The 14,610-nt window shown below is 35.8% G+C and overlaps 1 protein-coding gene across 5 annotated transcripts in view; it reads left to right on the top strand.

The window, feature by feature from the left end:
• Grm1 (glutamate metabotropic receptor 1) overlaps positions 1-14,610 on the top strand; it is a 378,366-nt gene that overhangs the window by 265,301 nt on the left and 98,455 nt on the right. For all 5 annotated transcript variants that reach the window (XM_078018951.1, XM_078018949.1, XM_078018952.1 and 2 more), the window contains exon 4: positions 7,605-7,840. In XM_078018951.1, coding sequence (XP_077875077.1) covers positions 7,605-7,840 — 236 coding nt within the window. The remainder of the gene's footprint in view (positions 1-7,604; positions 7,841-14,610) is intronic.

The following is a 14,610-nucleotide window of genomic DNA, read 5'->3' as shown; positions in this document are numbered from 1 at the left end:
TTTCTGTCAGCATGTATGTATGTATGTGTGTTTTCAATTTTGAACAAATATTAAACTTTTTGCAATGATTTTTCTAAATCCAGTTAGATATTCATATGTTTTTCTCATTTAATGTTATCATGCATTGAAACATTACCAATGAATTATACAACTTAGCTGAAATTGAAAATTTCCTAAAAATATAAATTACTAAATGTGACATATGAATAACTAGAAAATTTGAACAAACCAATAGCAAATTTTTCTGAAGACAGACGAGAAATAAACATTTCCTCTCATTCCATGAAGCCAGAATTGCCGTGATACCAAAGCCAGACAAAATATTATAAAAAAATAGAAAATATACACCATTATTGCTTACATGTATAGATATAAAAATTCTTCATACAATGTTAGCAAACTTACTTAATAGTATATCAAAAAGGATTAGACACCATGACTAAGTAGAATTTATCTCAATAAAGTATGGCAGTTCAATTAGAAAATGAAACAACATAAAATATACCACATTAATAAAATAAAGGCAAAATATAACACGATGACTTCAATTTTAACAGAGAAGGCCTTGACAAAAGCCAACACACTTTCATTTTAGAAACACTTAGAAAACTAGTATTAGAAGCAAACTTATTTAATATGATAAAAGGTATTCATGAAAAAACCACAGAAACATCATGCTTGGATATAAAAGACGTAAAGCTTTCCTTCTAATATCAGGAAAAAGAAAATGATGTCAACTGTTATCACTGCATTATTTATGGTGTTAGAAGTTTTTTTAGAAAAAGTAATTAGACAAGATAAATATGTTAAAAGTACCAAAGCTGAGGGATAGAACTAACTGAAACTATTTTTATTCACAACTGATATGATGCAGTATATGGGAAATACCAAATAAACCACAAAAAGAAGCTCCTATATCTAATAAACAGACCAAGAAAACTTTAGTTTTGCATGAAAAATCATCCTACAAAAATCAATTGTGTCAGGTTACAATTATGGCTCAGTGGCAAGGTGCTTGTATGAGGCACTGGGTTTGATCCTCAGCACCACATAAAAAATACGTATATAAATAAATAAAGTTATGTATCCGTCTACAACTAAAAAAATTATTAAAAATCAATTGTGTCACTGCACATTTGCAATGAACAACCCTAAAATGAAATTTTTAAAAAGTTTCACTAACAAAGCATCTCTTCCTAGAAATAATACTTAAGAATAAATTTAACTGAGGAGGTGAAAGACTAAGTACACTGAAAACTGAAAACATCATTTTAAAAAGTAAAAAAGCACAAATAAATGGAAGGGCATTTAGTGGTCATGGATTGGAATGCGTAGTGTTGTTAATATAGAAATACTATCCAAATCATATCCCTTGTTGAGTCAGATTTGGCAATTAAGCTTTTTTTAAAGCTCTATGAGATGCTTATCTTAAATTTTAATATTTCTTTTTATGTTTAATTAATACTATTTTAATTTTCATGATGACTTTTATTTAACCTAAGTTTAATTAGAAATTTAAGTTTTTGTTTTCAAATATATTAGAAGATGATAACAATAATTTAAAACTCAAAATTTATGGATTTAGAGATGTGGGCTGAATATTAATTTTTGAAGTACTTTGAGACTTGTCTACTAACAAGGATATTTTAAAATTTTTCCAAGAATTCCATGAAACATATTCACATTTCCCCTTTTTTTGTTGAGTGTAAAAGTCTACAAATACTCATTATTCAAACATGTTAATTGTGCTAGATTTTTTAAAATCCCTCCAAAACTTTGCCAACTGGTAGAGTAGATTGCAAAGGGAATTTTAAACAGGAGGGAGAGACTTTTATTAATTACTTTATATCTTGATGCTGTGTTATTTTGTAAATAAATTTCAAATTTTATTTCTCTCATATACACTGACTCTTAATTCCCAGTAATGACTGAAAATTATTGTAATATCTGAAAATGAATTCTATCTTGCATTAACATAACAACCTCCATTTTGTTTTGGTTGGTATTTGTTTAGTTACTCTTGACACCTACCCTCCCTGCCCCCATGAATACTTATGTGCCCCATTCACATGTGACAGTAAGTCATCTGAGGGTAAGAATATGTAGAAGTTATATCTGTTCTCTATGAAGAATACATGTCATCTTCATCAAAGAACACTTGTCTTTTTTCTTTCACAAAAATGTGCATTTGCTTCTGTCTCCAAGCTGAGCCCGCCCCTCAAACCCAGGGTTTCATTTTAGCCACTACAGGACACTAAAAATGGCTGGTAATGGAAATTTTAGTGATGAGTTGGAGCTCACTTTTGAGCTTAGTGAAGCTAAAGGTGAAAGCTTCAAATTCCACTCAAACCTTGCAGAATTTAAATTCCAAAATCAGTCAGTTTTGATCTAGCCCTAGCCAATATCTCGTGATAACACAAGATGGTTTTAGGGCCACATGGAGTTTTCTAAGAACATGATTTAAAGTTTTATCTGGAAGACACTTGGGATATCTTGGTGAAGTGTTGGAATAATGAGGTGTTTCTGGGGGTCATAATGACATAGAAACAGTGTCTGCTAAATGGGCTACAAGAAAGAGAGCTATGGCTTGCTTCAAGCCCCAGTGGCCTCATTGATTCTCCAGTTTTGCTCTCAGAGATGCACATGAATCCGGGTTATCAAAATGAGATTACCTTCTTTTGAAAATGTCATCTTTATTTACTAACAAAGACTTTTAAAAAACTGTAAAAAATACTTCAAAAATTTAAGATATCTTAGAAAATATTGAATATACAGTAGATAGACAAAAAGCAGGAAAGTATCTATAATTGTTCATTTTTTCATTGCTATTGCGAAATACCTGAGACAGGCTAACTTTATAAACAAAAGAGGTTTATTTAGCGCACAATTTTTTGAAGTTCAAGTGCATTGTGCTGACCTTGACATTGGCTTAGCTCTGGTGTAAACCCTTTTGAGGCTATCTCACATCATGGTTTTGAGGCTGTGTCACATCATGTTAGGAGGGCATGTATGAGACACCAGGTGCCAAAATCTCCTTTGATCACTTCCAAGCAGCCACCCTGGGGACCTAGCTCCCAACATATGAATCTTGAAGCCAAACCACATCTAAATAATACAAGTATCTATTCAAATACCATCTGTTGTGGTGAATACAAACAATTTGAGCCTAGATTTCTGTGACAACGGTAATGTTCAGCCACAGATGCTTGTTCTTCTCTTAAGATGTTATTATTAGCTACCTACAGTCCTCCTTCTCTCTTCACGTGGCCAGGCTTCATGAAACTCAGATCTCAGCTTAAGTGCTATCTCTTCAAAGTTGCCCCTCTGACCACTCAATCTAAAATATCCTCCTCTGTGTTCATATCACTCTAAAAATCCTCTACCCCATTCACATTACTGTGTGAGAGTTTGTTAAAATTGTCACTTATATATCTCCTTCCTTCTCATTCCACCCATGGATTCATGTGCTGGGTACTTTTTCACTGGGGGGGCAGCCATGGTTAATTTTACCTTTTTGGTTGTTGGATATTTTGTGTCTGAAAATATTTTTTTGAGCTATTTCTGGAAATTGGTAAGTTATTTTGATCCTTTTGTATCTCTCTTAATGCTTTATTAGGGAGTATCAGGGTAGTCTTTAATCTAGGGCTAAGTTTTTCTCTGACTGTGGCAAAACCCTCCTTAATACTTTAATTCCCTGTGAAGGAGGAAGTTTTCTGCTGGGGCACTGGGAACATTCACTACTTCCAGTACTGTAACACCTCCAGGCACTGTTCCTCTAATTATTTTGGTGGCTTGTTTTCTCAGCCTTAGGTAATTTCATCATGTGCATCAGCTTGCTAATATTAAACTAAGCAGTAGTTGAGGGAGATATATTCCAGACTATTCTGTCTCTCTCTCTGTAGCACTGTACTTGCCAGTATTTTTCCCTGTGACCTCTGGCCACCTTGGCTTTGCCACATTTGCAGGTCAACTTAGCAAATCCACTGGGCTGTTCCTGGGTTCCTTCCTCCCTTCTTGCATCATGGTTTAGAAGTCTCCAGGCAGTAACCTCAAAAATTGGAGGGCTCATCTTATGTATTTCTCAATGAGTGAATAAATTGTTCTGATAAATGTCAAAGGAATAAAACCTGTTCAAATTATTATCAAAAATGTTGGACACCTACATAAAGTTTCTCACAAATGGCATCACTTGATTTAAATTACATGATGCTGCTACATCTTCTTAACCTTTATGAATATGGTTCACACTATAAATTATAGAACATTGTGCTAGTTTACATGTGTTCTCTAAGATATTGCTTCATGTTTTTCTTCTTTTCCCGATTATATGTTAATCTCTGCAGTAGTTTTAAACAATTGAGAAATTAAATTAAAATAATTTTAAAAATTTAAAATAATTGTTATACATAATTCCTGGACCTCATGACATTTTAAATAAAAATTATTTTAGTATCTAGATCATAATTATTTCAATCAAATAGAAATGGGGTTTCTAAAATGTTTTTGCACGTTTAAAAAATCAACATTCTTGTATTTCTTTTTTTTTTTTTACTGTCCATTTGCTAATTAAATTATTTTAACTGATATTCTGTAAGGATAGCATGCATCCTGTCAAATTATGATTGGTAGGAGTAAAAATAGTATTTTCCTGTTATTGGCATCAGAATTTATTTGTAGAGGAAGTCATATCCAAGTTTAGAATGAGAAATGGTATGGGAAAAAGAACAAAGATCTGACGGGAAGAAAAGAACAACCTTTTGAAGAATTGTATTAAAATGTTGTCACAGGGGTAAGAAATAAGGATTCTTGTGTACCAGTGAGAAACACTTTAGCTTTCTGTTACAGAGTCACCCTGTTCCTCCACAATATGCAGCTTTATTTCTAGGCGCCAGCTAGGGAAAGGAACTCATAATTGGGAAACGGATGGAGTGGCAGAAGCTGCCAGAGGCTGTGAATGTGCCTCAGAGTCCAGCACCGAGGCTGTGTTACCACCCAGCACAGCGGCTTTCTCTCCTAACCCTCCAAGGGGGTGACCCATGAGTCCTCTAAGGCTGAACACAGACCATGCCACCACCACCACCATCTAAGGAAGACCCCAGACCAGGAGGCAGGGGAGCTGATGGCTCTGTGTTTTAAAGTGCCTTTTACAGATAACTCACCAAAATAATATCCTCACCCCAAACCTAAGACAACTGAACGGCAAAAATCCTTTTAATTTTCCGTAAGTGCATTTGACAAGAGAGACATGGATAAAAACAATTTAAAAGCATGAAAATGGAAGATTGCTTTATAGATGTTTTTCAGCAGCTGTTTCAGTACACATTCCTTACATCCTACCTGTGGTATATTTAAGACCACATACAAAACTTGAGCAAACTTACTCTTTAAAAGATATTCACCAGGTATTCCTACTTGAATAATTTGTCTATCATGCCCTGGTTCGCCTTCATTTTTATGATCTCTGAAATTTAACACCACTTGTAACTTCCCGAAAGGGAGTCATCTTCAGTGAGGGTGATGGGCTTTGATCAACGATGAAGGGGGTTTGGGGCTCCTACCCATTAAGCCAAATGGCTTCAATTGGTCTGCAACACAAAGCTTTCACCCTAGGATGTGCCCTTCTGTGTTGGTGGGCTCAAAGGTAGGAGGTCACACTTTTCTCTGCTTCTAGCATTGACATGACATTTGACTTTATAGAAGTAAGCAAGACTCAAAAAAAAGTGCAGGCACATCACAGAACGTTCATTTTATATACTTTTCAAAATCGTGAGATCTCGAGTTTCTTGTACAGACTCTAAACCAATCTCTTATAATATTAAACCTTGGAGAGAAACACTTCAAGCCTAACCTTTATGTCAAAAAATAATTATTTTCTTCATGTTACAAGTCATTTTGATTTCAAATTTTATTCAGAGGCCGAATTTCTTAAAAGGCTAACTGGTTTTATTTTTGCCCTTCTTTTGAACATGACATGAACTATGGCTCAAGTCTCCATATCGCTGGAGAAGTAGTTAGTGAATATCAATAAGTGTAAAAGTAAATCATCAATCAAGGTTGGGCCACTCAGTAGATTTGAGCAAGTAGGTGAAGGAGTCAATCTTTCTGATCAGTTTGACTGGTCATCATTTTCAGTGATCATGAGCAAAGGACCCACTTAAACTATATTCAGGTCACTCACCATGAAGGGGGAGAGCTAAGAACTTTTGTTGAAGGACAGGCTTTACAAACTTCAAGAACTTCCCAAGGTCCTAGGCTAATCGTGCCTCGGTTGGGATTTATGTGCCCACCCCCATCTCGCTCAGCACTTCTCTGTGATCCAGCTCTGCTGACTACTTCCAAACCCCTTAAATATCCCGTGATCTTTTTTTCTGTGTTCATCTACCAGGAAACTTGATGCCAGTCCTTCTTCTTCTCTTTACCTGAGCTATGCTGACCCCTTTACATCTCAGAGCAGACATCACTTTCTGAAGGAATCCATCGCCACCAACACACATCTCCTATAACCCTGGACCTGTTGGAAATATGACTCAGGTGTAGTTTGTGGAGGAAGTGCATCCATTAGCTCAGCAAGGGAGAAAACACAGTTATCCCAACTGAGCTCATGTAACAAGGGGTGAGCTATGGTCAGTCAAATATATTTGGCCCAGTTCCCTGCTCTCTGAGAAGCAAATAAGACACTCGGACAGAGACGATGGGTTATTTTCCACTACCTATTACACATTGTAACAACCTTGAGTAAAGCCACATTGGCCTATTCAATTCTGTAGAGTACAATTTTTCCTTGATGTCCTCTTATGGCTGGCTCACATAAATACCTGAATTAAACTGGGGCTACATAACCCATGGTAGATGTGAATATTTTAGAAGGGTATCATGTTTAAAAAATTCTAATCCACTTAATCAAATGTCAGTGAGCCCCCCATTTGGTGAGAAGTTGGATTCTTTTTACACTTGAGGGTGAGATTGTTTTTCATTAAAGCTATTATTTTGAGATAGCCTTAGGAAAAAAAAAAATCTGGTCACTTCTCTGGCAGACAAGATTGAAAAAAAACGTCCCAGGAATCAAAACCATGATTGGTGTGTTTCAGAGATAAATCAGTTTTCTAGTACAGTTCACATAATGATCTTGACCACAATGTTGCAAGCTTGCTGAGCTCTTACTGTGAGGTCCCAAGTACCTCAGTTATATTTTTCTCTGATCTGGGCAGTGACTGATAGGCTCTGTGATTTAGCGGTAAGGAGTACAGGACATGGAAGCCAGATTACCTGGATCCAGGAAGACCTCAGCTAGTTGCTGAATATTTTCCATCTCAATAAAGTGAAGAGCCCCAAATTCGATGACTAGTGAATGCTCAAGGAACTTTAGCTCTTGTAATTATTTCTATCATCATCTTCATCATGACTTCAGTACTGTGCAGAAAAAAATAAATAGAATATTTTATTTTTACAAGTTCTTACCAAAGAGGGAAATCATTAATGGGCACTAATGCTAACCTAAAATAGACTTTAGCCTTGTCTGGATTTCTTCATTCGTACATAACTCTGAGCTCTATTTGTGAGATGTTTGTCTTTCTCTCTCCCCACCCCGATCCCTGCATTTTTAGTGATGGATGGGCAGACAGAGATGAAGTCATTGAAGGTTATGAGGTGGAAGCCAACGGGGGAATCACGATAAAGCTGCAGTCTCCGGAGGTCAGGTCATTTGATGATTATTTCCTGAAACTGAGGCTGGACACTAATACGAGGAATCCCTGGTTCCCTGAATTCTGGCAACATCGGTTCCAGTGCCGCCTACCAGGACACCTTCTGGAAAATCCCAACTTTAAAAGAATCTGCACAGGTAACTCGTGTTCACCAAATAACACTCCAGAGCTTTGGTCATCTCCTTCAATTCCATTACAGGCTGTTGAATGAGAATAGAATGTGCCAGTGCTGGAGATCCAAAGACAGAAGGGCTATCTGAGTGTATAAAATAGCTAGAACAAAGTAAGCATGTATAACCCCCAGGAATTCATTGTCCTGTATTCTGGGAAGACTGCTTTGATGTATCAGAGAGCAACTGATAACAAGAGTTAGCCTAAATAAATGAAAAGCCGACTAAGAAATCGGATTTCTAGTACTTGAGCCAGAGGGAAGATTTATTGCATGTGTACTTAGAAGGTACTAACACAGAGATCAGTAAGCAACACTGGTTTGATCCTTCCCCCCTCCGCCTTAATGACTTGCTTAATACTCATATCATCATATTCTATACCACCAACATGATGTTTATGGACACAGGTGCCAAGAAATTGTACTCTCATCTGTCAACCAGAGGATGGTTCCTGGTTGGAGAGGTATTTCCTGGGCACTGCTTATGCATGCCAAGAAAGGATGGCACATTATCCCAAGGTGTTCAGGGGCCGGGTGAACTCCACAGCATGCTCCTTTTCCACAGAAATACATTAGCCCAAACTTCTTAACGCTTAACTTTTAAAGCATTATCATTACTGCATGGGGACTTTGTTGTCCCTGTTCTTTTTCACTATTGTCTGTGTAATAGACATAGACATCTAGGGTCTCTCATGGTGCCATTCAAAGCCAGTCATCCATTCTGGATTGGTAGCATCTAGGAAAGTCTCCTTGCAAAATTTTTAAGATGTTGAGGATTGATGATGATCTTCTCATGATGGTGGGTTGTGAAGTCTACCCATGACCTCATTTGTCTGACACAACAGAGGTCTGACATTTATTTCCTCTCTCAGCTGAGCAGATAATATTTAGAAATGTCAGGAATCCATCTGTTCATACCACATCTCAATAAAAAACACCGTAGAGAAGGAAAAGAGACAGAGAAGGGAAAAATCAGCAACTCTGGACTTATAGGAAATCAAGATCCCTTTGGGAAAATTCAAAGAGATCACTCCCCACTCATGAAATAGATAAATAACTAGAGGCAATGGGTTTGTACAAAATGGAGAAAGAATAATACTAATTACATAAACTATTTCTATCTTCAATAATATTTACATTTTGATGTTAGAAAACTCTTTAAAACAGCAATATGTATAAACACATCAATGTTTATCAGACTTGATGAAGTTTGGTCCAGTTCCCTGGGAAATTTTCTGGTGTGGATTTATTTTCAATAAAGGTTTTTAGACCAACCTCAGTGTGGCTTCTAGGAAGGTTTAAACATATAATCCAACTAAAGAGGCAGAAGGAAGGGAAGATAAGTACTAAACTACGTATTCATATTTTTCTGCTCACTTCTCATTTCTCTGAGGTAATAGAACCACAGAAGCTAAGCATCTAGGAAAGTCTCCTTGCAAAATTTTTAAGATGTTGAGGATTGATGGGGCAATAGTTACCCAAGATTCATATAGTTATTGCCAACAACAGAATGAGAACCCATGCCTCCTGGACAGCCTGTATGAGGTCTTTGTTCTCTAATTGCTTCCTAAGGAATGTTTTCTTTTATAAATGGAGAATCTATGCAGAGAGAGCTCTGTGTCCCTCATAGAACCCTGTACAACATTAGTCTCTGGAAACTCAGTCAATTCTTGTTAGTTAATTGATCAGCTAATTTATATCATCTTATAGTGTAGGGAGTTTTTTTTGTTTTGTTTTGTTTTTTTTTTTAAGAAAAGTTAGGCCCATGATTTCACACAATTTCATTTATTCAACATTAAACAGTTTTAGTTGTACTCGGTGTCAGGCTTCATTCTAGGACCTTACAGTGCTGTGCAGGAAAATAGACAATAAACAACAATCACAAAAATAACTCAAGGAAAGTGGATATTCATTTAGGGAATCATTAGACCTAGGGAGAAAATAAGGCATGGGATTAGAGAGCAAGGGGGTGGAGGGATTGCAACTTTATAAAAATGAACGGAGAAAGCCTCCCTTAGGAAATGGTTTAAAACCTGAAGGAGATGAGAAGATGAGTCATCCGAGCATTAGGGAAAGGTTTTCCAAGCAGAGGGAACAGCATGTGAAAAGCATGTGAAAAGAAGTGTCTGGTTTAGGAGAAAAGAAAGGGATCAGGCTGCTGGAGCCAGGGGATACAGAAGCATTGACAGGAGGAGGAAGGGCCCATGGCCACGTGGGGAACTGCATCACAGTAGTAGCAAGAAGATGGAGACAGGTGTTCAGTGCTGAGTTTATTTTGAGTAAGAGCTGAGGGGATTTGCTGACAGAATTGTCAAGAATGACTGTTTTGAGAAACTGGAGAACTGGTGTCAAAATTGAGACTTCAACACTTAGGGAAGAGCGGGCTGGGGAAAAAGCAGGGGGTTGGTTTGGGGAGTGTTAAATTTGAGACTTCTTAGTGGTCTATGTCACTTTTCCATCAGCACGCATATTAAACATGCTTGGATGTCTTTATGTAAGGAGATTTAGGAAACGTTTTACGGCTTGAGCCCTCATTAAAAAAAAAAATTGACCTCTGTAGCCATGTACACTAATATTTTGGGTTTTCAATTGTCAGGGCTCATGTAAATGTCAAGGTTAAAGCTGGAATTTGATTAACATTCGCAGCAGGAGTTAACACTTGCAAAACTTATGAATTGTTCTTACATTGTGCTTGAATCTCAAAGCTATTTTAAAGAGCAATTGCAACATTTCATAAACATGTTTATGTTTGCATTTCATTCTGGAGTCAAGTTTAGAAAATGTTTCCCTGTGTTCTTAGTTCACAGGAAGGCAGAAGTCTTATTTAACTTTCTATTAGGAACCAAATCACAAAATATATTGATTTTTTTTTTCTGCTGCAGAGATTCTAAAATTTTGGCAATTTTATCTATATTATCCGTGTATATTTATTCATGTAAACTTATATTGTTTTTCACCTTTAACCTCTGTAGTTCTATGAAATCGGCTTCAATATTATTGACAAACAACATGAACTTTCACTTCCTGTGTTATTCTTACCCACTTAGGATTCTCTCTTAGCAAATGAATTCCTGAGTCTTGTTATGAATATGCAGGCACATTTAGGGAAATTAGTGAGAGGAGTGAAAAATTAACCTTTCAGAATATGATAGCTATTTTTTTCTGTCATTCATTTTTACACTTCTGATGTTTTGGAAAGTTTTGATATTGCTGCTAGTTTCCATAGAAACCTTTGTTGAGCTTAATCTCAGATGTCACTATTTAAATAAAGAGTTTATATGCACTAAATTGCCAGTTTGAATATTAAGGGTCCCGCGTCAAGACTGAGTAATTTGGGAATCACTGTGGCTAATTAAAAAGTGCTTCACACAAAATCCACATCACTGTTTAATTAGTCGAGTATATCAAGGGATTGGAGACGTGTTGGGAAAGCACTAACTGAAACATCAAAGACTAACTTCGAAAGATGTAATAATTGTGAAGACAGTGAAAAGAGTAGATACAAAGCAAATCAAAGTCACTCTTTTAGTAAGTTATTTAATGCTTAAGGGATTTAGATCATGTTTGCAATGGCACAGGGCTTATTGTTCCTGATGAGAATCATTATAAAGATCCCTTAGAAGCTGATAGAGTATAGTGTTGGGCCGCACAAGAACTGAGTACAATACTGTTCAGTTATGAATTTCTCACATAACTTGGACAACCTCCCTTAACCTCTGAGACTCAGGTTTTACAAGTGTAACATGGTAGGTAACAATATCTACCTCACACAGGTGCTGTGAGAAGTGAATGAAATAATGGTAATGAATTACTTTGTAGTGAAATAAAACCGATGAAGAATTTTGCAATCTGTAAGCCACTCACTTGTCCCTTGATATCTATGAGATTTGTTATGGGGCACTCAAATACCCAAATTCAAGGATGCTCATTTCCCTTGTATAAAATGGAATAATATTTGTATATAATATATACACATCCTCCAGTATACTTTAAATCAAATCTCTAAATTACATTAAATTTCTAATGTATTACAAATTATACATAAACAGTTGTTATATTGCATTGTTTAGGGGATAGTGACTAGGAAAATATGTGGACATATTCAATATAGATAATTTAAAAATATATATTTTAAGTCTAAGACCAGTTGAATCTGCAGGAGTGAAACCCATGGATGTGGGGGCCCTTCTGGACTTACAAAAATGTAAAAGAGTAATAATAGGATCATGTCTTACTGGAGAGTGAAGTCTAGCATAGATTACCTCGTAAAAACTATGGGTTTTGAAGTTATAAGTTAAACATAACTACATTCCATCATGTAGAAACTAGACCGATAATCATATAACCCTTAGTCAGTTATCCTTGCACATAGTAAGTGTAAATACTGATATTTACTTTTTATTTTCTTTCCTAGTAGTTTTTTTTTAAATTTTTGACTTTCAAAGTAATACTGCTTTTGATGCTCATCTTGTGCAACTTATAAACATAGTAGTGCATGAGAAAGATGAAGAGCTTTAAAAAATTGTTCTTATCTAACCACCATTAGTTTCATTTTTCTCTATATAGTTTTAATCGTGTAGTTAATATTTTACATATTGCTTTTTAAAAAATTCATATTGCTTTTTTCTTATGAAGTTATGAATTTCTCTTTGTCATTAAACTCTTTCATTCTTAATGAATGCATAATACTTTGCATACAGTTAAGATGCAACTTTTTATTTTTATTTTATTTTTTGGTACTGGAAGTTGAACCTGTGTATGCTGGACTACTGAGATACACACCTAGCCCTTTATATTTCTTATTTTGAGACAGGTAAGCTCTTTAGGGCCTCCCTAAATTGTGGGACTGGCCTCAAACTTGTGATCCTCCTGTCTCAGCCTCTTGAGTCACTGGGATTACAGGCATATGCCAGTATGTCCACCAAGATATAATTCATTTAACCATTTTATTCTTCCTATATATTTGGTTGTTTTGAGTTTTTTACAAATTTTAAAGAAAGATGCTTTGGCACGTGGTAAAAATTTTTTTCTTTGTAAACCTTTCTTTTTCATTTTAGGTAATTTTCTTAAGTTATATTTCCAGAAGTTTTGTTAAGTTACCAGAAGTTCAATCAAAGATATGAACATTTCTAAGGCTTTTGAAAATAAGGAGTTCTAAGGCAACTCCTACTAGCTCTGCATGATACTCAGCATTCTTCCCATTTGTTTGCATAGTTGTAATGACAGTGTGCATGTAATTCTACCTTATTTTTTTCCTTTAGGATTGTATTTCACATATTTTTGAAGTTTCTGCATGGCTTTATAACCACAATTTTAATAACCCTACAGTGTTCTATCCAATGAAAAACTATAATTACTTAGCAATTCTTATATTGTTGAATATTTAGGACACTTCCAATTTTCCTTATTAAGGAACAGTGAAAATGGCACAGTTTTCATGGTTGTTGGTGCTATTTTGGGATTGTTCCCTTTTAATAGATTCATAAATGTGTAATTATTGGTCTAAGAGCATGATAAGTTTGGGTTTTCTTAACAGGCATGTATTGCAATTGTCTTGTACTAGAGTCATATTAATATTTTCTGTGGCTAGTTGTATATTAACTATATAAATTTATTGGGTTCACTATGTTCTTATCAGCTTTTTTCCCACAACCTACTGAATTTGCAACAAAATTTTGTTTTCTCCCCTTATGCTCTGTACCAACTGGAAGCAGATGGGCACAATGCTTTTTACAGCTAGCATATTGTATTTGGCCATTGTCCAAGACATAATGAAAGAATTTGGCTGATGTATGTAATGCTCACCAACGAATCATGACTGGTAAGATAATGACAGCTAGTCTGGCAGTGTGGTGGGAATGTCCTCTCTAAAACTCACGTTGAAATTTAATTGCTATTATGATGATATTAGGAGATTGAACTTGTAAGAGGTGATTAGGACTTTTAAAAGTCTTCATGAATGAATTAATGCCATTATCACAGGGATGAACTCCTCAAGAAAGAACTTAATTTTGACCCCCATTCTCTCTGTCTCTTGGTTCCATTTGTCCTTCTGCCTTATACCATGGGATGATGCAGCATAAAGGATGACCCCAGATGGAACCCCAGATATTGAACTTCCCAGCCTCCAGAACCATGACCCAAACTTCTACTGTTTACAACTTACCCAGGTTATAGTATTCTGTCATAGTAGCAGAAAACAGAATTATATAACCAGAAAGATACACTTTCAAGACTTTCAAGCAAGGAGAATCTTATTCTAGTAGCTTGGAGAAAACCATTCATAATTTTAGACAGGTACTGATTATATTAATAACTTTTCCTTATTATTAGTTTTCCAATTTTTATGAACATTCTAAAGTATGTATGAAGTAACCTATTACATAAGGCCAGATAAGAGGAGCCCATTACAGTTTGATCCAGACTGAGATGGTCTATAAATTGAGATAGATTTTAATTAAGCTTATTTTGTCTGAGTGTAATGACTTATTTTATTCCCACCTTGGATGTTTGGTTCAAATGCCAATATGCACTCCTGAGGATATAATTTAACTTTACCAGGAAGTTGACCCTATTAATTGAGGTTTGTGGAAAATGTCACATTTGTCCACCCCTCCCTATACCTATGCTCTTTGATATATGGCTTTGTGTCTCCCCTCATTAAGAGATAGGATTTTGTTCTCGACCTTGAATATCTCAACTGACATTATAAGGCATTATTAACTCCAAGTCTAGAGC

This window comes from Ictidomys tridecemlineatus, chromosome 8 (genome assembly GCF_052094955.1).
Source record: "Ictidomys tridecemlineatus isolate mIctTri1 chromosome 8, mIctTri1.hap1, whole genome shotgun sequence".
Lineage (NCBI taxonomy): Eukaryota > Metazoa > Chordata > Mammalia > Rodentia > Sciuridae > Ictidomys > Ictidomys tridecemlineatus.
Note: the sequence above shows the minus strand (reverse complement) of the source record. Positions and strands in the feature narration are given on the sequence as shown.